The sequence below is a fragment of the Chiloscyllium plagiosum genome, unplaced genomic scaffold (genome assembly GCF_037043375.1).
Source record: "Chiloscyllium plagiosum isolate Xiang-an unplaced genomic scaffold, Cpla_swu_hap1 HiC_scaffold_21, whole genome shotgun sequence".
Lineage (NCBI taxonomy): Eukaryota > Metazoa > Chordata > Chondrichthyes > Orectolobiformes > Hemiscylliidae > Chiloscyllium > Chiloscyllium plagiosum.
The window spans coordinates 50841035-50868698 of NW_028270159.1; the positions used below are offsets into that span (position 1 = coordinate 50841035).

Consider the following 27664-nt stretch of genomic DNA (forward strand, 5'->3'; position numbering starts at 1 on the left):
GGCAGCACTTAGTCTTGTTAAAATATCAAGGATTCAAGTCCCACTGCGACAGAAAATTTAGATTGACGCTCCAGTGCAGTATGAAAATGTGCTACAATGCCAGAAGTGTTGTCTTTTGCATGTACCATTAAATACAAGATCCCACCTGCCTTGTCAAGTTTTACATAAAATATCCTAAGACCAGTAGAAAGATTATTCTCATTGCACTGGCCCATATTCATCCTTCGACCACCGTCGGTGAACCAGATTATCTGGCCATTGCTGAATGTGGCACCTTGCTGTCCATAATTTAGTTGCTGCCTGTGGCCACATTTCAAGAATATTTCATTGGCTATGTTGCACTTTTACGACGTGTTGAGGTTGTGACAGGCTCTAGAAATGCAGCTACCTGTTTCCTTTCCAGTTTTTTGAAACCTATTTCCACTTTCAGATATTCAGCAAATCCCAGGCACTGGTTGTGGGAAGCCCACATTTCTCTTCACCATTGTCCTTGTGGGGAAGAGTTTGGAAGCCTTGGGGACCATTAATCGGAGCCCAGAAGGAGGTTATCAAAGTGGCTGAGTATCTGCAAACAGAGGCCGTCATGGGCGAGGAAGCAACTAAAAAGCGTGTGCTCAGCCAACTTCCGCACATGGCAATCGTGCATATCGGTAAGCAGAGCTTCCAGACCTTGGAGTCTAAAGACCATTGAGCCAGAGCATGATAAATCCTCAAATTTGTATTACCATGGTGCAACGATGACAGTGATCAGCTGGTGCTGTGACACTTTTGCTCACTCAGGTCAAAGTTCATTTGTTGTTGATGGGATAAATGTCTTCTACTGGGGCCTTACATGAAATATAATTAGTTAGGTACAGTAGGTTATATAGGAACACAGGTAGTCAAGAACAGGAGTAGGCTATTCAGCCTCCTGAGCTTATTCCTCCATTCAATAAAACCATGGCTGATCCGCAAGCACATTTCAAATACACGCCTTTACCCCATTTCCCTTAATACCTTTGGATAACAATATCTCAATTACCAGTTCAAACTTCTAGCATCAACTAGTCACTTGGATCTAACCTTCCAATCTGTAACCTGTAGAGATTTCTCATCAAAATGATCATTTTAACGGTCCTGGGGAAAGTGCGGGAAAAATCATGACTTTTTTTCTTGCAGGTAACAGATAACATAGTCAAAAGTGAAACTTAGAGTTCTCATTTGTTCCATAGATGTTCAGCGCAAGATGTGGGAAGAGATCCGTTACGAGTAAACTATAGCCCCTTCCAATCAGAAACTGTATTTTATTCATTCACAGATGTGGGAAGTGTTAGTTGGACTGTCTGTAATTGCCTTTGAGAAGGCAGTGCTGAGCTGCCTCCTTGAGCTGCTGTGGTCAGGTGCTATAGGTGCACCTACAGTGTTGTTAGGGCGGGGTTTCCAGGATTTTGATCCAGTGACACTGAAGGAACAGTGATATATATTTCCAAGTCAGGATGGTTTATGTCCTTAAGAGGAACTTGCAGGGGGAACAGAATGTTCCCATGTAACTGCTGCTATTGTCCCTCTAGATAGTATTGGTGAAGGAGCCTGAGTAAGTTGTTGCAGCGCTTCTTGATGATGGTACCCACTCCTGCCGATAATGTGTGTCAGGATTGAAGGAAGTGAATGTTGTAGCTGCTGGGTGGCTGTTTTGCCTTGGACGGTATTGAGCTTCTTGAATGTTATTGAAGCAGCATCCATCCAGGCAAGTTGAGAGTATTCCATCATGCACGTGACTGGTGTCTTATTAGATTATGAACCAACTTTGAGAAGTCAGAAGGTGTGGCTGTTACAAAAAGAGTTCCAGGATTTTGACCCAGGGACAGTAAAGGAAGGACAGTGTATTTCCAGTATTTCTGGTGCTGTTTGGAATAGATGCATCTGCTACAGGTAGATATGTGAGAACAAGCCCAATTTTTCCCTGCTAGTTTCCTTATTATTTGCTGCATGTTTCCAATTTTCTGGAGTTAGTGTTGCCATTATCACTGGAAGAGTGTTGAAAATCCTGCTCCTGCCATACCTGAGACAGGATCAGATGGATTTGGGTTGTCAGATGGGTGTTGCCTGACATTATTGTAGATTCACAGGACTTCTTGTTCTGACTTTCAGATTTCCAGCTTTTTCGGTGTTGTCATTTCTATTTTATTTAGGAATGCACAGGCTGCCTAGGCCAGTTTTTATTACCATGCCAAACTACCCTTGAAGGTCGAGTGGTTAAGGGTTCCTTCAATAATAAGTTTCAGTGCACTATTTCAGAGTGATCTCATTTGGTTATTTGTTCAAAGGCTGTCGGTGTCGTGTCGTGAGGAGGCTGCAAGGGATTTAGACAGCTTACATGAATGGGCAAGAACATGGAAGATGAAATATAGCATGAATACATGTGAATTTATCCCCTTGCTAGAAAAAAAAAATGATGAGAGATTAGGAAGTTTTACTGTACAAAGAGAGTGGATGGCCTTGTTCGTAAGTCACTGAAAGCTAGGATGCAGGTGCAGTAGGCAATTCAGAAGGCAAGTAAGTATGTTGGCCTTCATCACAAGAGAATTGGAGTGCTGGAATAAAAGCACCTTCCTGCATTTGTACAGAGTAATGGTGAGACCACAACTGTATAGCTATGACCTCTTTATCCAATCCCTTCAATCGTGAGATTGAGTAGAATGGGGGTGTACTTTCCAGCGTTTCAAAGAATGAGAGATTATGCCACTGAAACTTAGGCGATTCTTATAAGATGTAAAAGGGTAAATGTTGACTGCATCTTTTCCCTAGCTGGTGAATCTAGAACCAGAATAGAACACCATTTCAGAATAAGGGACAGGCTATTTCAGATTGAGACAAGGTGGAATTTCAAAAATTTTGTTGAAAATTTTGAAAAACTTAAGGATAGATATGTCCCCGGGTCAGACAGTATATACCCTGTACAGGACTTTGGTTAGGCCACATTTGGAGTACTGTGTGCAGTTCTGGTCGCCTCACTTTAGGAAAGATGTGGAAGCTTTGGAGAGGGTGCAGAGAAGATTTACCGGCATGTTGCCTGGAATGGAGAATAGGTCGTACGAGGATAGGTTGAGAGTGCTAGGCCTTTTCTCGTTGGAACGGCGAAGGATGAGGGGTGACTTGATAGAGGTTTATAAGATGATCAGAGGAACAGATAGAGTAGACATTCAGAAACCTTTTCCCCGGGTACAACAGAGTGTTACAAGGGAACATAAATTTAAGGTGAAGGGTGGAAGGTATAGAGGAGATGTCAGGGGTGGGTTCTTTACCCAGAGAGTGGTGGGGGCATGGAATGCGCTGCCTGTGGGAGTGGCAGAGTCAGAATCTTTGGTGACCTTTAAGCGGCAATTGGATAGGTACATGGATGGGTGCTTAAGCTAGGACAAATGTTCAGCACAACATCGTGGGCCGAAGGGCCTGTTCTGTGCTATATTGTTCTATGTTCTATGTTCTATGCACCCAAGGTGCTTACAGGAATTGAGGGAAGACATTGCTGCACCTTTGGCAATGATCTTTGCATCCTCACTGTCCCCTGGAGTAGTGCCAGATGATTGGAGGGTGGCAAATGTTATTCCTTTGTTCAAGAAAGGGAATAGGCATAATCCTGGGAATTTCAGACCAGCCAGTCTTACGTCAGTGGTGGACAAATTCTTGGAGAGAATTCTGAAAGGCAGGATTTCTGATTACTTGGAAAACCATAATTTGGTTAGAGATAGTCAGCATGGCTTTGTGCGGGGCAGGTCATCCCTCACAAGCCTTATTGAATTATTTGAGGATGTGACAAAACACATTGATGAAGGCAGAGCAGTGGATGTGGCGTAGATGGATTTTAACAAGGCATTTGATAAGGTTCCTCGTGGTAGGCTCATTCAGAAAGTAAAGAGGCATGGGACACAGGGAAATTTAGTTGTCTGGATACAGAATTGGCTGGCCCGTAGAAGACAGAGGGTGGTAATAGTTGGAAAATATTCAGCCTGAAGCTCAGTGATCAGTGGTGTTCCGCGAGGATGTATTCTGGAACCTCTGCTCTTTGTGATTTTTATTAATGACCTGGATGAGGCAGTGGAAGTGCGGGTTAGTAAGTTTGCCGATGACACGAAGTTTGGTGGGATGGTGGATAATGTTGACAGGCTGTTGTAGGTTGCAATGGGACATTGACAGGATGCAGAACTGGGCTGACAAGAGGCAGATAGAGTTCAACTTGGCAAAATGTGAAGTGATTCATCTTGGAAGGTCAAATTTGATTACAGGATTAAAGGCAGAACTCTTGAGTGGAGGAACAGAGAGATTTTGGGGTCTGTGAGAAACAGAGCTCACAATATAATAAATTTCAGTCCAAGTCAAATTCTGAAGCAGCGAATTTTATTGAGACGTTTTTGCAAGAAGGGTGACTAGCAAGTAGCCACCCCGATCCAGAAATTACTCCACAATTTATACAGTTTAATTCTCCGTACTTCCCTGTTTACCTCATTGGCCTTCAAACCTATCAATATTCCTTACTGTGTTCTGCTCCTGCCCAGCTGCGCTCCGCCCTTGTTTACTTCTCCCCCTACTCCAAGCCGGGCCACTCTCACCCCTATCCCTTATTTGTAAGTGACTTGGCTCACTTCAGTGCTGACATGAGGGAAACGCGCTGAGCTTGGCATATCTTGATGCTCTTTTCACCTTATCTGTCTATCTGTAACTGTCTGCATTCCTGTATGCACATTTTAGCGAATGAAAAGTAACTATGTTTTTCTTCCACATAGTTTTCATTCCTGTGTTAGTTTTTATTTTTTTGCCTTACATAAGCAATCATTAATTCAGCTTTTGGCTGATACTGGTGTTATTAAGCAATTATCAATTTGGCTGAAACAATTATATACTGATGTTAATAAACAATTATGTTGCAGAAGTAACATTGCTTTACCTATATCCCACAGGGTCCACATCCACGGATCCCTCAAAGTTGCCACCCAACTTGATAGGGTTGTTAAGAAGGTGTATGGTGTATTGGCTTTCATTAGCAGGGGGATTGAGTTTAAGAGCTGTGAGGTTATGCTGCAGCTCTGTAGAGCCCTGGTTAGACCACTCGGTTGCTTCATAGGAAGGATGTGGAACTTTAGAGAGAGTGCAGAGGAGATTTACCAGGATGCTGCATGGGCATGTCTTATTTAGAAAAGTTGAGGGGGCAAGGGCTTTTCTCATTGGAGTGAAGAAAGATGAGAGGCGACTTGATGTTCAAGATGATGAGAGGCACAGACAGAGTGAATAGTGAGAAACTTTATCCCATGGCGGAAATGGCTATCATGAGGGGGCATAATTTTAAGGTGATTGGAGGAAGGTTTAGGGGAGATGTCAGAGGTAGGTCCTTAACACAGAGAATGGTGGGTGCGTGGAATGCACTGCCAGTAGTGGTAGTAGAGTCTGATACATTAGGGACATTTAAGCGACTCTTGGATAGGCACATGGATGATAGTAAAATGAAGGGTATGTAGATTACTTTGATCTTAGAGTAGGGTAAAAGGATGGCACAACATCTTGGGCTGAAATACCTATATTGTGCTGTACTGTAGATGTTCTATGTTCTAAATGTTACATGGATGCTGCTAGGAAATGCTGACAGAGTAGTTATGTTACTGGAATAATATTCCGAAGGCATGAGTTCAAATCACAATAAGGATTATATGCAGGCAGGTGGGATTTGTTTAGAATGCCATCATAGTTGGCACGGACACGATTGGCTGAAGGGCCTGATCCTGTACATTCTATATATATGTTCTTCACTTAGAGTGGTGAATTGTTGGAATTCTTTATCCCAGAGGGAAGAGGAAGCTCGACTATTAAGCATGATCAAGACAAGAATTGATCGATTTCAGGATACTAATAATATCAAGAGATAAGAAGTTACTGGAGAAAATTGGCATTCAGGTTGATAAAGAACCATGATCTGTTTGAATGGTTGAGCGGGCTAGATGGACTGAATGGATTAGTGGTGCTGGAAGAGCACAGCAGTTCAGGCAGCATCCGAGGAGCAGTAAAATCGACGTTTCGGGCAAAAGCCCTTTAGGCTCTCTGCCTATATTCCTGATGAAGCGTGGAGAGATAAGCTAGAGGAGGGTGGGGGTGGGGAGAAAGTAGCATAAAGTACAATAGGTGAGTGGGGGGGGGGATGAAGGTGATAGGTCAGGGGCGGGGGGGAGGGTGGAGTGGATAGGTGGAAAAGAAGATAGGCAGGTAGGACAAGTCATGGGGACAGTGCTGAGCTGGACGTTTGGAACTAGGGTGAGGTGGGGGAAGGGGAAATGAGGAAACTGTTGAAGTCCACATTGATGCCCTGGGGTTGAAGTGTTCCGAGGCGGAAGATGAGGCGTTCTTCCTCCAGACTTCTGGTGGTGAGGGAGCGGCGGTGAAGGAGGCCCAGGACCTCCATGTCCTCGGCTGAGTGGGAGGGGGAGTTGAAATGTTGGGCCATGGGGCGGTGTGGTTGATTGGTGCGGGTGTCTCGGAGATGTTCCCTAAAGCGCTCTGCTAGGAGGCGCCCAGTCTCCCCAATGTAGAGGAGACCGCATCGGGAGCAACGGTTACAATAAATGATATTAGTGGATATGCAGGTAAAACTTTGATGGATGTGGAAGGCTCCTTTAGGGCCTTGGATAGAGGTGAGGGAGGAGGTGTGGGCACAGGTTTTACAGTTCCTGCGGTGGCAGGGAAAGGTGCCAGGATGGGAGGGTGGGTTCTAGGGGGGTGTGGACCTGACCAGGTAGTCACGGAGGGAACGGTCTTTGCGGAAGGCGGAAAGGGGTGGGGAGGGAAATATATCCCTGGTGGTGGGGTCTTTTTGGAGGTGGCGGAAATGTCGGCAGATGATTTGGTTTATGCGAAGGTTGGTAAGGTGGAAGGTGAGCACCAGGGGCTCCTTCCCCCACCTCACCCTGGGAAATAGCTTAACTCACTGATGTATTAGTTCATAGCTTCCACTCCCTCGACCACACAGCAAAGGCACTGATTCAATCACAATATGAGTCAAAATACTGATATCTGAGCTCACAGATTTGGTGTTTGAATCTGAAAGGGTTAATGCTGCAGAATGTCTTTAGCACCACCCACTATGCTGATGCAACATAGACTTGGATGCAGAGCAACTTAGGATCTTGATGGAGTGAGATCTAGTCCTCTTCAAATTCTCTAGACCAATGCCTATGGTATCAAGGGGACCTGGAACTAACAGCTAACATATAATAACCTATATCTTGTGAAGTTCAGGAGCCTCTTCTATTTAGACTAGGAAGTGGTTTCTTGTTAGAATAGTAGACTCTCTTATTTCCTGCACTGAGAGAGAATAGTGGCAGCACCCTTCATTGTGAGCAGTGACTCATACAGCATAGAGAGATGGCATGCCTTTATAACAAAGGTCTCTCCAGATAATGGCTTCTTCATTATCCAGGGAAGCCTGTACTGGGAAAGTTAAGGACAGTCTCAATTTGAAAGAAGAAGCATATGTTTTTGGGACGGCACAGTGGCTCCGAGGTTAACACTGCTGCCTCACAGCAACAGGAACCCTGATTTGATTCCAACCTCAGGCGACTGTCGGTATGGAGTTTGCACGTTCTCCCCGTGTGTCTGCATGGGTTTCCTCTGGGTACTTCGGTTTCCTCCCACAGTCCAAAGATGTGTAGGTTGGATGGACTGGGCATGCTAAATTGCTCATAGTCGAGAGTGTGATGCTGGACAAGGCACAGCAGGTCAGGCAGCATCCAAGGAGTAGGAGAATCGACGTTTCGGGCGGAGCCCTTCATCAGGAAGGGCTAAATTGCTCAGTGTTCAGGGATGTGCTGACTGGGTAAATTAGCCATGCAGGGTTATCGGGATAGGGTAGGCGAGTGGGTCTGGGTGAATGCCTTACACAGGGTCATTGTGGATCTGATGGTCGAAATGGCCTGCTTCTTCACTGTAGGGATTCACTGGTTCTGTGTGACAAACATTAGTGTTAAATCAGAATTGGCAAACTTCTGAAAACCAATAAAAGATGATCAAAAATAAACTAAAGAGAAAATAAACTGTGAGAAAAAAACTAGCAAGCAACATAAAAAAAAGTAAGAACTTCTTTAACCATATAGAAAAGAGAGAAGCAACGCTGAACGTTTGTCGCACCGACCTCTACAGTGCTGAAGCCAGTGCCAACTCGCAGACACCTTCTCCTACTGCCCTTCAACCATGACCTCACCTCCCATCACCAAACCATCATCCCCCACACCATCTACAACCTTACCACGTTTAAGGATCTCCCATCCACAGCCTTCAACCTGATCATCTGTGATCCCTGCACCACCTGATTCTACCTCCTACCAAAGGTTCACACTGCTCCTGTCCCACTGAAGTCATCTCTGCATATATTGACACCCTCCTGTCCCCCTTAGTCCAGGAACTCCCCACCTACGTTCAGGACACCACCCACGCCCTTCACCTCTTCCAAGACTTTTGTTTCCCCGGCCCCCAATGCCACATCTTCACCATGGACATCTAGTCCCCGCACCCATCCATCCGCCACAACCAAGGCCTCCGAGGCCTTCCGTTTCTTCCTCCCATGCCTTCCACTGACACCCTCATTCGCCTGGCTAAACTGGTCCTCACCCTTAACAACTTCTCCTTCTAGTCCTCACACTACCTTCAAACTAAAGCGGCAGCCATGGGCACCCATATTTGACCCAGTTATGCCTGCCTCTTTGTCTGGTACGTGGAACAGTCCATCTTCCACAGCTACACCAGCATCACCCCTTCACCTGATCCTCTGCTACATCAGTGACCGTATTGGCACTACCTCATGTTCTCACGAGGAGGTTAAACAGTTCATCAACTTCACCAACACCTTCCATCTCGACCTCAAATACACCTGGACCGACTTAAATACCTCCCTCCCCTACCTGGACCTCTCCATCTCTGGCGACACTACTAATCACGGACATCAACTACAAGTCCACCGCCTCCCACAGCTACCTAGATTACACCTCCTCCTACCCTACCTGCTGTAAAAATGCCATCCTTTATTCCCAATTCCTCTGCCTCTGCCGCATCTATTCGCAGGATGACCAATTTGACCTTAGGAAATCCCAGATGGTCTGCTCCTTCCAAGATCGCAATTTCCCTTCACCCGTGGTCAACAATGCCCTCCCGCGTATCTCCTCCACTTCCCGCACCTCTGCCCTTGAACCTCACCCCTCCCAACACAAGAAGGACAGAATCCCCTGGTCCTCACCTTCCACCTCACCAATCTCCGTATGAATCACATCATCCTCTGCCACTTCTGCCACCTACAAATGGACCCCACCACCAGAGGCATATTTCCCTCCCCACTCCTATCAGTGTTCCGGAGAGATCATTCCCTCCGCAACTCCCTCGTCAGATCCACCCCCCACCCCCCCCACCTGCCCACACCCCACTCCCAGCACTTTTCTCTGCCACCGAAAGAAGTTCAACACCTGCGCCCACACCTCCCCCCCCCCCCCCCCACCTCTGTCTAAGGCCCCAAAGGATCCTTCCAAATCTGACGGAAATTTACTTGTACCTCCATCAATGTCATCTACTGTATCCGTTACCCTGATGTGGTCTCCTTTACATCGGGGAGACAGGACGCCAGCTTGTGGATTGTTTCAGAGAGCATCACTGGGACACCCACACCAACCAACCCCACTGACCCGTGGCTGAACATTTCAACTCTCCCTTGCCCTCTGCCAAGGACATGGAGGTCCTGGGCCTCCTCCATTGCCAAACCCTTACGACCCGATGCCTGGAGGAAGAATGCCTCACCTTCCACCTTGGGACCCTGCAACCACACAGGATCAATGTGGATTTCACCAGTTTCCTCATTTCCCCTCCCCCCACGTTATCCCAGTCCCAAGCCTCTGACTCGGCACCACCCTCCTGACCTGTATAGCACCTTTTCTATCTGTCCGCACCACTCTCCTCTCTGACCTATCATTTTCTCGTCACCTTCGTCTACCTATTGCATTCTCAGTTACCCCCCTCCCCCCCACTCCGTTTATCTCTCAGCTCCCCCCCCCAGCCCACAAGCCTCATTCCTGATCAAGGGTATATGCCCGAAATGTTGATTCTCCTGCTCCTTGGACCTGCTGTGCTTTTCCAGCACCACACTCTCAACACTTACCACTGAGATCTGTCAAGACTGTTTCGTTGAGTATATTCAAGGTGGGGATAGGCAGATTTTTAATTACTAAGGATATCAAGGGTTGTATCAAAAAGGCAGGAAAGGAGTTGAAGATTATCAGATTAATCAGCTTTGATCTCATTGAATAATAAAGCCAAATAGGCTACTTCTGCTCTTATGTCTTATGGTCTTATGATCTAAAACTCAGTCTAATGCTGCATTTCTATCGTGGCTTATACCAGTTGGCCCTTGTGAAGGACTTGGTAAATGGATGACTGGCTGCCGGTCATGGAGATATACAGCATGGAAATAGGCCCTTCAGTCCAACTCATCCAGGCTAGCTTGATATCCTAAATAAATCTAGTTACATTCCATATATGCTTCAACCTCTGAGTTAAAAAGTTGCCACTTAAGTCCCTTTTAAATCTTTCCTCTCTCACCTTAAGCCTATGACCTCTAATTTTGGACTCCCCCACCCCAGAGAAAAGACCTCTATTTACCTAGCCATACCCCTCATGATTTTCTAAATCTCTATAATGTCACCCCTCAGCCTCTGATGCTCCAGGGAAAATAGCCCCAGTCTATTCAGCCTCTCCCTATAGCTCAAACCCTCCAACCCTGGCAACATCCTTGTAGACCTTTCTGAACCCTTTCAAGTTTCACAACATCCTTCCGATAGCATGCAGTATTCCAATGGAGGGTGAAGCGTATATGGAATGGGACTGTCCTGTACAGCTGCAACAGCTACCAACTCTTGTACTCAATGCACTGATCATTAAAGGCAAGCTTATCAAATGCTTCTTCACTATCCTAGATATCTGTGACTCCAATTTAAAGGAGCTATGAATCTGCACTCCAAGGACTCTTTGTTCAGCAACACTCCACAAGACCTCACCATTAAGCGTATAATATACCATTAACCTGCCTGATTTACCTCACATTTATCTAAACTAAACTCCGTCTGCCACTTAACGGCCCATTGGCCCATTTGATCAAGATCCCGTTGTACTCTGAGGTCACCTTCTTTGCTGAGCACTACACCTCCAAGTTCAATGTCTTCTGCAAACTTACTAACCATACCTCTTATGCTCACGTCCGAATCATTTATATAAATGATGAAAGGCAGTGAACCCAGCACTGATCCTGTGGCATGCTGCTGGTCACAGGCCTCCAGTCTGAAAAGCAACTTCCACCACCACCCTCTGTCTTCTACCTTTGAGTCAGTTCTGTATCCAAATGGCTAGTTCTCCCTGTATTCCATGAGATCTAACCTTGCTAATCAGTCTCCCATGGGGAACCTTGTCGAATGCCTTACTGAAGTCCATATAGATCATGTCCACCACTCTGCCCTCAACAAACCTCTTCGTTACCTGTTCAAAACACTCAATCAAGTTAGTGAGACATGATTTCCCACACGCAAAGCCACGTTGACTATCATTAATCAGTCCTTGCCTTTCCAAATACATGTAGATCTTATCCTTCAGGACTCCTATCAACAACTTGCCCACTACCGATGTCAGGCTCACCGGTCTATAGTACACCTTTTCCATACCACCTTTCTTAAAGAGTGGCACTGCGTTAGCCAACCTCCTGGTTTCTGGCACCTCGCCTGTGGCTATCAATGACACAAATCAATGAATTGAAAATTAGACCTGTTCTACAAATTAAAGTAATCTGCTCTGGCAGATAGTGAGGAAGAAAGTCTTCTGACTCTGGAAACAACTGATGGGACAGTGATAAGATTTACTTTGTATCTAATCCATGGAGTATCTGCCTTTGGAGGTTTTGATGGGATAGCGTACAGGGAGCTTTATTCTATATTTAACGACAGGCTGTCCCTGTCCTGGGAGTGTTTGATGGGGACAGTGTAGAGGCAATTTTACTCTGTATCTCACAGCATGCTATACATGTCTTGGGAGTGTTTGATGGGTACAATGGTGTCTTTGACATGGGCAAACAGAAACTGCAACACCAAGGAGTTTGACAGAGTGAGTGACAGAATGCTTCTCTGATGATGATCTTTCTGATGTTGCAGCAACTTATGGAAGCTGGGAGGATGGTGTGTTGGTCTTTACCCCACACCCACCTCCAGTTGCAGGAGAACTAGTGGAGGAGCGTTCCTATTTACTGACCATTCCTGAGATCCTTGAGCTGAAATTGAAGGCCAAAATTGTCGTCTTATCCAGCTGTGGAGACGGAGGGATTAATCAGGATCCTGTCGTGCCTTTGGAACTGCCCACTGCCTTCCTCAGAGCTGGTAAGGGTTTGATGTCTTGCTGACTTCTTCAAATTGAATTGTTAACACAAATGAATGTTCCTTAAATGCAGCCCTGAGTTGGATATTGTACAGGAAGCTCAATCTGTTTCGCCTCTTGTTGTGTGTCTGTTTATGATGTGGTTAAGGATTACTCTCAATTTGTGAGATTGTAAATAGAAGATTAATATGTATGTAACATGTCTGTCGAGTTTAAGACTATTGATATACTGTACTGCTACTTGATTAATTGCAGTTTCAGATTGGAAATGAAAGCCAAGTTTAATCTTCATCGGAAACAGCATTAAGGATTGGGAGTTTTTGCAGCTTGTTCAGTTTCATTGCAAAATCTATGCATACTGCCTTTCATTTTATATTATATTTCAAGTTATATTAACTTGGTCACCGTTGCACAGCAGTTGAGAAATGTACAGAAGAGCTGTTTGCAGTCTAGGAGTTTCAGCATACTGTAAAATGAGGAATTAGGAAGATGTAAAACTGAGTTGCTACAATGCCACTACTATTGGAAGGGTGTAATTATAGCATGGCATGATTGCATAGGCAGTTTCCATTATGGATTTTGGTATAGACTTTTATTATTTAAAATTGGCCAACCAGAAAGTAAGTTTTGATGGTGTTGATCACAGAGAGCCAGTTAGCATGCCTAAAGTCATGTTGTCGCCATGTACAAAATCCACTGAACAAATTTCATTACAATACCTGTGTTGAGACTATATTAAGTTTATTTTTAAAACTTCTTGCCTCCACTAAAAACAAAATTTCAGTTTGGAGCAGCATTTAGAGAGTTAATAATTTATTAACCATGAAATTAAACGATTTTAAGTATAATATCAGATCGGTGATACTCTGGTTGCGATCCACAGTGTGAGTACTGTGAAGCCTGAGGCTCAGGTTGTTGGGGTAGGTCTCACGTGAGCTAATAGTGCTCTGGAATGTTTTGGGGGCTCTTTCTGCAAATTTCTTTTAAAAGCTGTATGTATTTTAAGTCCTATTAAAGACTGCTAGTTATTGTCACTGCACTGGTTCAAATGGGCAGAGTTTGCAGAGCGTACAGTCTGCCCGGTTCTTCTCACAATTGCAGTTATGATTCAGTGTATGCCTCAGATCCCTGATTTATGTTTTCCAGGTGTTCAGGGCTCTATTTCAGTAGCAACTGGAGCACTAGTGATCTGATACCATTTTCCTGCCATGATTGTCTTGTCTGCCTTAGGCAGATCTATTTAATGTTTGCCAAAGTGAATGAGAAGTTACATTATTATGTGGGAGTTTGCTAGCTCTGTAGAATTGAAGCCTACATATTTGTAAGCAATCCCCAATAAACAACTGCAGCAAGTATAGTTTCTTGATGAAAGGAAAAACAATTTTATTGTCCGTTGTTCTTCTTGTTTGGTCAGGCCTATGGTCAGGTGATTACTGTGGCCATTTTTGAGACCGTGTTTTTCCTTTCTGAAACCGTTTCAGTCCATAAAAGTCCCAGGTATAAACATTGGATGATGGAAGTTAAAAACTGTCCATATTTTCTCAACATCAAGACATAATGATGAAAATAATAGAACATTTATGTATTTTCAAATGTCTCTGGAAAAATAACCAGTATAATTAGTGTACTCTATTTAATTAATCTTTTTTCTTTGGAACTTTTATTCCCAACCTTCCTACAAACTTAGATGGTACAGAACTTTAAAAATTTATGTTAATCATTTGTTGTGCCACTAACTGTCTCGCTCTAATGGGCGAGAAGTCCCGTGATCTAGTAAGATTACAGTGACTTTACTCTTGATGATTTGGAGGAGTCGGTGTTGGACTGGGGTGGACAAAGGTAAAAATCTCAACACCAGGTAATAGTCCAATAGGTTTATTTGGAATCACTAGCTTTTGAAGCACTGCTCCTTCATCTGATGAAGAAGCAACACTTCGAAAGCGAGTGGTTCCAGATAAACCTGTTGGACTGTCACCTGGTGTTGTATGATTTTTAACTTAACCCTTGATATGAGGTGAAGACAACATGCAAGAATTGTAACTGCTAAACGTTATTGCAAAACAGAAAGATTAAATAATACCAAATCTGCAAGAAACAAATTCACTTTGCTTAAGCTTGTAGGAGGCAGTTTGCAAAGTGAACAGCTTATAAATGGAGAATCTTTCAACAAAAGCTACATTAGAGGTTGTGGAGGTCATGGACTACTTTAAATCCTTAAATATTGTGAAATACGAACAGAATGTACGAGAAATACTCAGCAGGTTATACAACATCTGTAAAGAGAAAAGCCAAGTCACTCTATTTCAGAAATATGCAAATCAAGAATAAAAATATAAAGTACAGTATATACAGAAGCTCAGACAGCATCTGTGGAGAGAGGACGATTTAAAATTTCAGGTAAACATTGTTCTTCTTCAGAACTGGAGGAAATCAAGTTCAGAAATCTGTTGGGCTATTATACCATTGAAATGGTAGGGTGGGCCAATGGGCTGAGAAGTGGCAGATGGAGTTTAATTTAGATAAATGCGAGGTGCTGCATTTTGGGATAGCAAATCTTAGCAGGACTTATACACTTAACGGTAAGGTCCTAGGGAGGGTTGCTGAACAAAGAGACCTTGGAGTGCAGGTTCATAGCTCCTTGAAAGTGCAGTCGCAGGAAGATAGGATAGTGAAGAAGGCGTTTGGTATGCTTTCCTTTATTGGTCAGAGTATTGAGTACAGGAGTTGGGAGGTCATGTTGCGGCTGCACAGGACATTGGTTAGGCCACTTTTGGAATATTGTGTGCAATTCTGGTCTCCTTCCTATCGGAAAGATGTTGTAAAACTTGAAAGGGTTCATAAAAGACTTACAAGGATGTTGGAGGATCTGAGCTACAGGGAGAGGCTGAACAGGCTGGGGCTGTTTTCCCTGGAGCGTCAGAGGCTGAGGGGTGACCCTACAGAGATTTATAAAATCATGAGGGGCATGGATAGGGTAAATAGACAAAGTCTTTTCTCTGGGGTGGGGGAGTCCAGAACTAGAGGGCATAGGTTTAGGGTGAGAGGGGAAAGATATAAAAGAGACCTAAGAGGCAACTTTTTCACGCAGAGGGTAGTGCATGTATGGAATGAGCTGCCAGAGGAAGTGGTGGAGGCTGGTACAATTGCAACATTTAAAAGGCATCTGGATGGGTATATGAATAGGAAGGGTTTGGAGAGATATGGGCCAGGTGCTGGCAGGTGGGACTAGATTGGGTTGGGATATCTGGTCAGCACGGACGGGTTAGACCGAAGGGTCTGTTTCCATGCTGTACATCTCTATGACTATGAGATGAGATAGAGGCAAAAGAAATTAAAGGACAAAGATATCATCGCAGAAAAGGAAAAGAGAACAAAGCATTTGACCAGGAGTGTGAATGGTAGAGAGTTCAAAAGCAAAGACATGCAATCTAAGATTAAAATTAGCACTTGGCAACATCTTGACATTGTTGCATTTTCTCATGCTTGATTTTCTTTTGATGATTTTTTTGAAAACAACACAAACTCCTGTCCTTTTCACAGCTCCTGGAGAAGGGTTTTCCGAGGCTCCTATTCTGTAATTTTCCATTGAAGCACATGATTTGAAGAAGCTGATCCTTGTTCTTATTCCCATGGCCATTGCTGGGGACTGGCGGTGTAAAGGTGCAGCCTGCTAGCTTCCTTCCAAAAACCTCTCGCTGCCCACAATATGCCTGGGAGTCCTATGACTTTGCACTCTTTGTAAAGTGTAAGCAACCTGTGTAAAATATTGCTCGTTACAATTTTATGGGTGTTTAATTTCATTTTGTAAATGTTAACTTTATCATATTGGAATCTTTATTTCCAAAGCTCAACTTAGTGAACCAAACTAATGACTGAAAGTGGTGTAAAAAATACTTTTATGTAATTTGTAGCCTCATTTTTTGCATAGGTAGATTTTGCTGATTTTTTGTCCTGAACTAGTTATTTCCATAGATTATTGATGACTTTATATTTTCTCCAAATTTAGTTGGTACATTGCTTACCTGTTGAAATATCATTTCTCAGCTTTATAAAGATGAAACTTGAAGTCAATTGGGCATAGCTATGAAAATTGAAACTTTATTGCTGGAACAGCACAGCAGGTCAGGCAGCATCCAGGGAACAGGAGATTCGACGTTTCGGGCACAGGCCCTTCTTCAGGAATGATAGCTATGAAAAACCTACAGAGACTGCCTAGAAGACATTTGGATGGATACAAGGAAAATGATTTTGTAGTCTATAATAAATAACAACATGTAACTATCATAATAGGGAAAAGGCTTAGGTTAATTTGTCAGGAGTGGCTTGTTGGTGAAAAATTGAATATTTTTTGGTCGATGTGGTGATGAGTGAGCTTTCTGTTTCATGATCTCTTGTCCTGTGCTCATAGCACAGCTCCCTGGAAAAGACAAATGACATTTGCATTTCCGCAGAATTTTATCAACCCAGACGTTTATCGCTGCAGCAGAAGAAACTCCCATGCATTGTGTTGGAACAGTTTTAGAAATGAGTGAAAGTGACAGTGGATCAGAGTTCCAAGCTGACTGGCTCCCAGTGCTTGGGTGAAGTTTTGTGAAAACATTTAAAGGGAAAGAACTTGCATTTATTCAAAGAACACCTTTAACTTCTCAGGTTCGTAAACGTGCTTCACAATTAATAGTTAATGATGAATTATATTTTCTAAGCTAATGTAGGAAGTAATTTGCACAATAAAGGCCCCACCTTATTGGTAATAAGATAAATGATTGGATAAATTGATTTAGAATGACAAATATTGGCCAGGACATCATGGATGCCTCCCTGCTTTTCTCTCAATAGTGTTGGAGGGTCTTCTATGTGCAACTGAACAGGAAGATGGGACGTTGATTTAGTGTGTTAGTCCAAGCAAATGCACCTGCAGCAATCAGCACTGTCTAGGTATTGTACTGAGATGTCATCTCTCAATGTGTGACCACTTCACTCAATCCATGATCTTCTGGCTCAGAGTCTGCAATGATAGTGTTACCCTACCCTAACTGAACTAAGAAACTGACATGTGACTATCACCAGAGCTCAGGTGTTAACAGCATAGAAGCGATCCATGTTGAGATCAAGTTGCTTAGTTGTACAAATCTTTTACCAAACTGGGGTGATGGCATCAGTGCTCTAGTTAGTCTTATCTTTGGAGGAGAAAATGTTCTGGGTACATACATTTGGTTATTGGAGATATGGTCATGGGTGATCTTTGAAAGGAGGAGAAAACTTGTTCTTCAGGGACACCAAGATCAAACACCTATACATGGTCGAAGCTCAGACATGAAGGATGGTCAATTCAGCTGGTGCCAACAGCTGCAGTCAATGGTAGGCAATAAAAAGAGGGCCGTTCACCTTTACCATTCTTTCTGCTGGTGCCTCTGAGCACTGGTGCAATGCACAGTTGTATTTTCTTATTCAATCATTATGAACAGCTCAAATACAGAAATTTGGGTCATATCCATCAGTCTGTCCTGGTGTATTTCCACAACTCATTTATAATATATCTGTTAGATTTGCAGACAGCTCCCTGTGTAACCCACTGCCCGGTACAGGCAGCTCCCTGTGTAACCCACTGCCTGGTACAGGCAGCTCCCTGTGTAACCCACTGTCTGGTACAGGCAGCTCCCTGTGTAACCCACTGCCCGGTACAGGCAGCTCCCTGTGTAACCCACTGTCTGGTACAGGCAGCTCCCTGTGTAACCCACTGCCCGGTACAGGCAGCTCCCTGTGTAACCCACTGCCCGGTACAGGCAGCTCCCTGTGTAACCCACTGCCCGGTACAGGCAGCTCCCTGTGTAACCCACTGCCCGGTACAGGCAGCTCCCTGTGTAACCCACTGCCCGGTACAGGCAGCTCCCTGTGTAACCCACTGCCCGGTACAGGCAGCTCCTGTGTAACCCACTGCCCGGTACAGGCAGCTCCCTGTGTAACCCACTGCCCGGTACAGGCAGCTCCCTGTGTAACCCACTGCCCGGTACAGGCAGCTCCCTGTGTAACCCACTGCCCGGTACAGGCAGCTCCCTGTGTAACCCACTGCCCGGTACAGGCAGCTCCCTGTGTAACCCACTGCCCGGTACAGGCAGCTCCCCGTGTAACCCACTGCCCGGTACAGGCAGCTCCCCGTGTAACCCACTGCCCGGTACAGGCAGCTCCCCGTGTAACCCACTGCCCGGTACAGGCAGCTCCCTGTGTAACCCACTGCCCGGTACAGGCAGCTCCTGTGTAACCCACTGCCTGGTACAGGCAGCTCCCTGTGTAACCCACTGCCCGGTACAGGCAGCTCCCCGTGTAACCCACTGCCCGGTACAGGCAGCTCCCCGTGTAACCCACTGTCTGGTACAGGCAGCTTCCTGTGTAACCCACTGCCCGGTACAGGCAGCTCCTGTGTAACCCACTGCCTGGTACAGGCAGCTCCCTGTGTAATCCACTGCCCGGTACAGGCAGCTCCTGTGTAACCCACTGCCCGGTACAGGCAGCTCCCTGTGTAACCCACTGCCCGGTACAGGCAGCTCCTGTGTAACCCACTGCCTGGTACAGGCAGCTCCCTGTGTAACCCACTGCCTGGTACAGGCAGCTCCCTGTGTAACCCGTCCAGGTAATACAGTCACCATTGCTCGATCTCCACTTGCATCAATACCAATTGAGGCATTATCAATGGTTGTGTGATGCGTTATGGTTGATTCCTATTGGTCATCAATAACAGCAATCTTGGTGCAGAATCCTATTAGACACAGCAGCAGCAGCAGCAGGCACACCAAGCACAGCCAGTTCTTCTGGGAAACTGCAGCTCTTGTGGGGTGCCTTGACACAGGACTGCAGGCTGCTCAGTGATTGGCTGTGAGTTACGATGATCTTTGGCTTTCACTTTATGTTGTGACTCGTTGTCCAGTCTCACTGCTGTTTTTGCAGACTCTATTTCTGTTTTAAGGGCCAAAAAGATGGCAAGGTCCAATTCAAGCATGACGACTCCACCACGTGGACATGGAGTATTCTGGCGGCACTGGGGACAGGGGATCCACCGCTGCTCATTCGGCATGATGTCCAGTCTCCGAATGCAGGCCTGGCAGAAGGTGTGCCCACAGTAGAGTTTCCGAGGCAACCTGTCAGAAAGGTTGTGGGTGGAGTAGCAGATGATGCATTCAGTGTTCTTTTGCTGAGCTGGAACACCACTTTCTGATATCTCCTTGTTGGTGCTGTAACTTGAACCTTCAACTTGGCCAGCATCAGCCTGCTCATCGTCCCTCTCGAACATCTGAAGAGAGATGCAGAAGGACAGAATCACAACAACAAGCCATGTCACAAAAGACAAAAGATTAGTGTTTCAATCGCACCGTTCCTGACCCAGGGCTCTTCATGGCTAATTAAGCATTTTTGTACTGTAATGTGGGGAATGCAGTTGCTAATCTTATTCTTGAGATCCCACAAACTGCAATGTAGTAATGACTAACTAATCTGTGTTTGCTGATGATGATTGAGGTTAAAATGTTGGCCAGGACATGGGGGAGCATGCTTCTGTACTTCCTCAAAATCCTACCATTGGATCTTTTCCATCCCCTTGAGAGGGAAGGCAGGTCTCACTTATTTGAAAGGACATCACCTGTAGCAGACCCTTAGTACTGAATGGAGTGTCAGCCTTAAACATGTCTCAGATCAATGGTAGTTAGTATTGGGCACATTGCTTGTGGGTGATGCTTTTCCTTCATTCATGAGATGTGGGCATCGCCCATTCTTAATTAACCTGGACAAAGTGGTGGTCAGCTTCCTTCATTATCAGCTCCATATGGTGTAGGTAGACCCAAAATGCTGTTACAAAGGGAGTTCCTTTCTTTTGTCAGACTTGATCTAGCTAACCATTCAATAATATGAACCACAATGCTGTGGGCCTGGACTTGCATGTAAACAAGACTAAGTAAGGGCTAGGTGGTTTTTCTTCCTTAAAGGAGACTAGTGAGCCAGATGAGTTTTACAGATAATGGGAACACAGATAATATCTTGTTTGCCATATTTTTTGTAGCAAATAATTTAGCCCAGCCAGATAAATAGACCTTGTGGAAATACACTGCTGTCTGAATCTACTGGCAATACTAAACCAAAATCCTACTGAGTATAGCGAAGAGTTGTTCTGCTACCAGAGACTTCTCCAATGTTATGGTAATTTTCCTCATTACACAAAACATTTTCCATTAGATACGGGAGCAGGGGTAGGCCATTCAGCCCATCTGTCTGCACTGCAATGCAATGAGATCATGATTACCTGATAGTCGTCAATTCTACTTTCCCCCAAACCCTGGATTCTGTCTAATTCAGTCTTGAATATACTTAGTGACCTACCCTCTACAGTCCTCTGTGGTTAAAAAAAAATAAATTCCACAGGTTCACTACATTCTGAGAGGAAAGTATTCCTCACCTTTGTATTAACATAGATTCAGTTTAGCTTTCTGAATCACCCGTGTGTCTTCTCCACTTACTGAACTGTCCTCGCACTCTGTTTGGACCCACCCTTTACATCTGGTGTGCCCCCCATCCCCTGCCACAATTAGGGGACAGGGGATGGGGGACAAAAGCAAGAGCAAACCTCCCAGCAAGATTATTGGACCCAAGCAGGTTCAAGTGCAACCCATCCTGCTTGTACAAGTGCCACTCACCCCAGAAGCTGTCCTAATGATCCAAAAATTTAAAGCCTCCTTCCTACTCTATTCCTTTCACTAAATATTAATCTATGCTATCTTCCTATTCCTATACACAGTAGCACATTGCACTGGAAGTAATTTGGATGTTACAATCTCAGTAGTCTTCCTCTTTAATCTACCTCCTAACTCTCTCAATTCCTGTTGCACAGCCTCATTAATGTTTTCCCACATTATTGATACCAACATGTACCACAACTGCCTGCTGTTCCCCCTTTTCCTTCTGCTCTGCAGTTGCTCTTAACCATCCCTGACCCTGGCACCAGAGAGACAATGTACCATTTGAGAATCTTGTTTGCTGTCACAAAACTGCCTGTCAGTTCCCTTTACAATCGAGTTCCCAATCACTAAAGCTCTCCCCTGCTGTGCAGCAGAGCTAACCATGGTGCCACACACATGGCTATTGCTGCTTTCCCCTGAGAGGCCATTCCCCAACCCAAATAGTATCTAACATGGTCTATCTGTTTGAGAAGTGAATAGCCACAGAGGACTGCCTGCTCACACTTACTTTACTTTCTGATGGTCACCCAACACTTTTCTGCCTGTGTAATCCTTACCTGTGGTCTGTCCAACTCACTAACTCTGCTATCCACAACATTCTGAGCCTCATGGATGCTCCATAGTGAGTCCATCTCCAGCTCTAGCCGCCCCCTGTAGTCGATCAGGATCTGCAGCTGAACGCACTTCTTGCATACATGGTCACCACGGACAGTGGAAGTGTCACTGATTTCCCAAATATTGCAGGAGGAGCATTCCACAAGGCCACATTCTCCTGCTATTGTGAATCTTACCATTTACAAGCATCTATTCAAACTTATTGTCTGTTTTTATATTACTTGCTAGTCTTCTTTCAAAATTTATTTTACCCCTCCATTTATTTTTTGGCTATCATTTGTTGGTTTTCAAAACTTTCCTAATCTTTTCTCTTATGACTAATATTGTCACATTATGTGTTTTATTCTTTCAATATGATGTTATATATAACTTCCTTTGTTAGCCATGGTTGGTTTATCCCTTTCCTAGAATCCTCCTTCCTCACTCAGCTGTATCTTTGTTGTGTGTTACGAACTATTTTCTTAAAACATCTTCCATTGTTCCCCAACCATCATTTCTGCAAAACCCCTTTCTTGGTCCACTCCAGCTAACTCTACCCTTATTCATTAGAAATTGCACTAATTTAAATTTAACACAATTGTTTCAACCCAAGCTGTTCACTCTCAACTCAATACTAAATTCTACTATGATCACTGATACCTAGGAAATCTTTTTCTTTAAGACTACTTATTAAACTTGGCTAATTAAAGATTACTAGGTCCAAAATAGTCTGATCTACAACATATTTTTGAGGAAACTGTTGTGGGTATATTTTATGAATTTTTCCCTGTGCCTACCTCTACCACTTGATGTAATAAAGGTTAAACTCACCCCTAATTAATGTCCTGCCTTTTTTACATACCCTACTTATCTCCTTATTTATTCATTGACCTACAGTATAGTTACTGCTCCCACCAGCGTCATCTTCCCCTTATTTCTTATACCCACCCATATAGTTTCTACATCTCTCATTTCAAGACCATTTGTTGTAAACTTTCATGTTCTATCTCATACTAATAATGTTACCCCACCACCTTTCCTTTCTGCTTCTTCTGAAAAGCCACATGTTCCTGAATATTTAGTTCACAGCTTTGATAGCCTTGTAACTGTGCCTCTGTAATGGCTATAAGATCATACCCATTCATCTCTTGTGCCTTTAATTCATTTATTCCCCCATGTACTATATGAATTTAGGAGCCATTTATTTTGCCTTTTTATCATATTTCCTCCCTTCACTCTATTTAATGCTTTTTAAAAATAGTTGACCACCTTGTCCCTTTCTCTCCCACTCTGGACATCATTACCATAACAACTACCCTGCAATCTACTTATATACTTTTGCTTTATAAGCTTCCATATCCCTGTTCGAGAATCCTTCCGCATTCTATCGAGTTTAAAGTCACCCCTCCACAGCTGCAGTTATTGAACACTGGTTCAAGTGTAGTACCTCTTTTATTTTTGTTTTTTTTTTGCAATGACTAAGTGTATTGAGAACTAAGTAAGGCTGATGCTAAAAGTATAATTTTTGTCCTGAAATAAATGAACTGAGTGATTAGTATCTGATATTTGCTCAGACTGACTTTGAGAAGACTGGAGAGGCACATGGAGAAAGGAAATGAACATCCAGTTCAGATCACATTCCTGATGAAGGGCTTATGCCCAAAACATCAACCGTCCTGCTCCTGGGATGCTGCCTGACCAGCTGTGCTTTTCCAGTGCCACATGTTTTTGACTCTGATCTCATTACAGCTCTACTGTTAATTTTCATGTAACACTCTAAAACTGCGTGCATGAGTGACTTACATCATTGCACCTGAAAGAATATCTAAAACAAAATATTCAAGCCAGACCAGGTAGCAATCTCTCATTGTCTAAGTAGGTAAATGCTATCCAGAGGTCACTTACTTGCACATGCTCATAGCAAGCAAGCAAATGTTTAATGTAGATCTTTGGATGTGTTCAACACTATATTGTCAAAAGAAGATAGCGTTGCACCATCCAACTGTACTAAGTTAGAAATTATACCACATTAATAATTCAGGGAGGCACTTACATAAAAAATTAATATCCAACCAGACAGTAACTATAGAGAAATGGAATGTTGAATTACTTTTTGTCATTCTTCAAGCGTGCGATGTCATATGTTGTCCATCCCTTGAGAAGATGGTAATAAGTGTCTTTCTTTAGTTGCTGTAGCCCATATTCCAGAATTTTCACACAGTGCCAATGAAGGAACTATGATGTAGTTCCAAGTCAACATGATGTGTAAAGTGGAAGGAAACTTCTAAGTGCTGTGATCCCATGCATTTGCTGCCCTTGGCCTTGTGAGTGGTCCCAGGTTTGGGAACTGCTGAAAGAAGTGTCTCAATCAGTTGCAGCAAGGCAGTTTGTAGATAGAGTAGACTGAATTTACAGTGCACCAGTGATGAAGGGAGTCAATGCTAAAGGTTGTTTGATGAGGTGCTGATTAAGATTATCCATCATCACATTGTCTTAGATGGCTTTGAGCTTCATGTGTTGTTAAAGGTGAACATATCCAGACAATAGAGACTATTCCATCATATTCATGTCTTGTAGGTGGTGGAAAGATTATCGGAGAACCTGATTTATTGGCATTTATGTATGATTCTGTCAGGCTGTTGCTTGACTAGTTTGTGGTACAACGTTGGCACCAGCCCCTGGATACTGATGTGTTTTGCTTCTCTTGCTTACTTAGTATTGCAACATCAAGTAACCATACATAAGGGATTGGTTAGCACAAACATTTGTAGGTTCACTTATTAAGGGTTGGAGAAGTTGTTTGCAGCATTACACAGTTGGAGAATTTGTACACTAAGGTGATAGCTTCCTCATAACAAACTTAGTCTGAATCACATGATACATTGCATCATTTCCACTAGAATGGTTGGTATAGAATACATAATCGCACCCGTTTTTAGGTGTACCACAATAGTTAATGAAAAAGACTTTGCAAGTCCAACTGAAATGTGTGTATCTTTGTCGTTTCCGGATTCAATGCCTAGGTCACAGCCAGATGTCCCATCCAGTGGGATTCTCATTTCTTATGGAGCTGCTCCCTGTTTCCTTCATTACTGGTCACCCAATCCCTCCAACAGCTGGGAGTTGTGTGATCTGTAAGACGTGGACAGTAGGTTGTTGTCATTTGCCTCTCCCCATTTACTGGATAGGTTGAATTCGCAGGGAGAATTATTCCCATGGGGTATTTTATTCTGTCATGCAATGGTAAATGCCAGTAGGTTAAGTATTTTTATTTCTTGTTTCCTTATAAGAATCTTACAGCATAAAAGGAGGTCATTCGGCCCTTTGTGGCTGTGGTTAGCTTATTGAAAGAGTTCTTCATCACTCTCTCTCCATTGTTCTTCAGACAGCAGATTTCAACTTACCAATTATTTATTCAATCTGTTTCCAGCACCCTGTTATGTAGCACAATTCCTGATCACAACAGCTCATTGCGATAGCATGTTTTCTCAGATCTCCTGGAGTTCTTTAGCAAAACGCTTTCTATCCATATCCTTTGGTTAGCAAAATCTTTCACAATTTGGAGATGCCGGTGTTGGACTGGGGTGTACAAGGTTATAAATCGAACAACACCAGGTTATAGTCCAACAGGTTTATTTGGAAGCACTAGCTTTCAGAGCGCCGCTCCTTCATCAGGTGGTTGCCTGATATTACATTCCATGACACTGCAATCGTGTTGCTATAAAGTCTTATGATTCTGCTCCACAACCACCTGATGAATCAGCAGCGCTCTGAAAGCTCGTGCTTACAAATAAACCTGTTGGACTATATCCTGATGTTGTGTGATTTTTGACTTTATCCACCCCAGTCCAACACTGGCACCTCCAAATCAAAATAATGTAGAAAGAGGTAGCATTTACTTGTTCAGAGCTCATTAACGTCAACACTGATGGATTCGAGCCATCCTCAATCCAGCCATTTCACTTATTTCACTTCAGTTGTGGCATGGAGTTAGTGGGATGTGAATTTTCACCAATTCTTTGTCAATGCAAAGACTATCTGGCATGATGTGTTTAACGAAAGGAACTCTGCTGAAGTTCTCCGACAGCAGTGGAAGAAGTGAAAGGTAAAATAAATCAAAGAATTGTAGACGCTGGAAATCTGAAAAACAAAATAATAGAAACTGCTGGAAGAACACAGCAGGTCTGGATGCATCTGTGGAGAGAAAGCAGAATTACTGTTTTGAATCCACTAATTCTTCTTCAGGACTGGTTTGCATGACCTGCTGCGTTTCTCCAAGATGTGGGAGCTATCCTGTTTCATTACTGTAGATGATGCGAACGAGTGATATTGTTCATGGAGGAAGGACCAATACACCAAGTCAAGTTTTTTTCTATTTCAAATAGTGCCTTGACATCTTCAATATCCACCTGAATCTCCAGAATAAACATTTATAAACAACTGAACCAAAAGGTAGTGTCTCTGGCAATGTGCCTACTTAGATTATACGTTTGAATTGTAGATTGGAACCTGCACCTTGTGGGCTCAGAGTGAAGAAAGCTGAGTTGTAGCTGTAGTATAGTAGAGGGCAGATAATTGAGAGTACAATTGGCATAAATAAGATGTTAGAGACAAAAAAACTGTAGAAGCAGGAGGCTGGGCTGGAAAAACACTGCAAGCCAGGCAGGATCAGGAGGTGGAGAAGTCGACGTTTCGGGTGTAACCTTTCTCCACCACCTGATGCTGCATAAATAAGATGATGGCAGTGCCTTTGCAATGCAGGGTGGTGTCCAGGCTCTGAGAGCAAGCTGCCTTGGGATGTGGCACCTGGACCCATAAGAATAGTGGGATCCCAACCACACACTAACAGCAGCGTAACAATAATCACTTCCTTACATAGAATGGGCACCCATCCTCCTCAGCCAGTAGGTTTATCATTGAAATAACAATAAATGGAAATATAAAATATGCAGACAGTTGTGGGCTAATCAGATATTGTTTAAATCTCCCATATGGCAAAAACTACAGCTTGCATTTATATAACATGTTTAATATAGGAAAACATACTAATGAGCTTCATCAAGATAGGTTTATAAAGGACAAGAAAGGATTATGAGGAAGCAGGACCACATTTATTTGAGAAGTGTAGTTATTGCACAGGACAGGAGGAAGATGTACAAGGAGCTAGTGGTGGTAAGAGGTGGAGAAATTCAACAATCAGCCACCATTCGGCCACCAATCACAAACAGTTTCTTCAGCTTGGTGCCTGAATTTTGCAAGGGTTGAGCAAATGGAGAGGAAGAGGTGCTACACTATCACAGAGAAAGGCTTACTGGAGCAGTTGCAGTAGCCAAATGGCAGTTAGTTCATTGGATTTGTTGCTAAACTATCACAAAGTATGTTGTTAACTAACTCCTATTTTAATTTTATGCAGCTGAAAACGTACCTCTCCAAGCTCCTCTTTGTTGCCCTTGCAGGCATTCCCTTGCTTTAAGGAGCGTGTTATTAAACCATATTTGTTTGTGATTGAGCACTTGAGAATCATAGAATCCCTACAGTGTGGAAACAGGCCTTTCGGCCCAACAAATCCACACCGAACTTCAGTATCCCACCCAAACCCATTCCCCGTTACTCTATATTTACCCCTGACTAATGCACCTAACCTACACATGCCTGAACACAATGGGCAATTTAGCGTGGCCAATTCACCTAACCTGCACGTCTTTGGATTGTGGAAAGAAACTGGAGCACTTAACACATTTGATTACCATTCACTGCTCATGCTAGGTAAAATCTGCCAATCCTTAGCACACAATTTGTCTCTAAATACTTAATCAAATTTGTTTGGATTCTGATCCTGCTCTTAGAAACACATGCCTAATCTTTACCCTTGTGTAATATATTTCCTTTTGCCTGTTGCTCAGAATATGGCAGGTACTCACTCTTTCGCGTTGTTA

General features: G+C 43.7%; 1 protein-coding gene across 1 annotated transcript in view; it reads left to right on the top strand.

The window, feature by feature from the left end:
* The window catches only part of LOC122564642 (uncharacterized), a 609322-nt gene that overhangs the window by 88708 nt on the left and 492950 nt on the right, over window positions 1–27664 (top strand). Inside the window, exons 13-14 of the mRNA XM_087998559.1 lie at window positions 431–650; window positions 12195–12416. Coding sequence (XP_087854685.1) covers window positions 431–650; window positions 12195–12416 — 442 coding nt within the window. The remainder of the gene's footprint in view (window positions 1–430; window positions 651–12194; window positions 12417–27664) is intronic.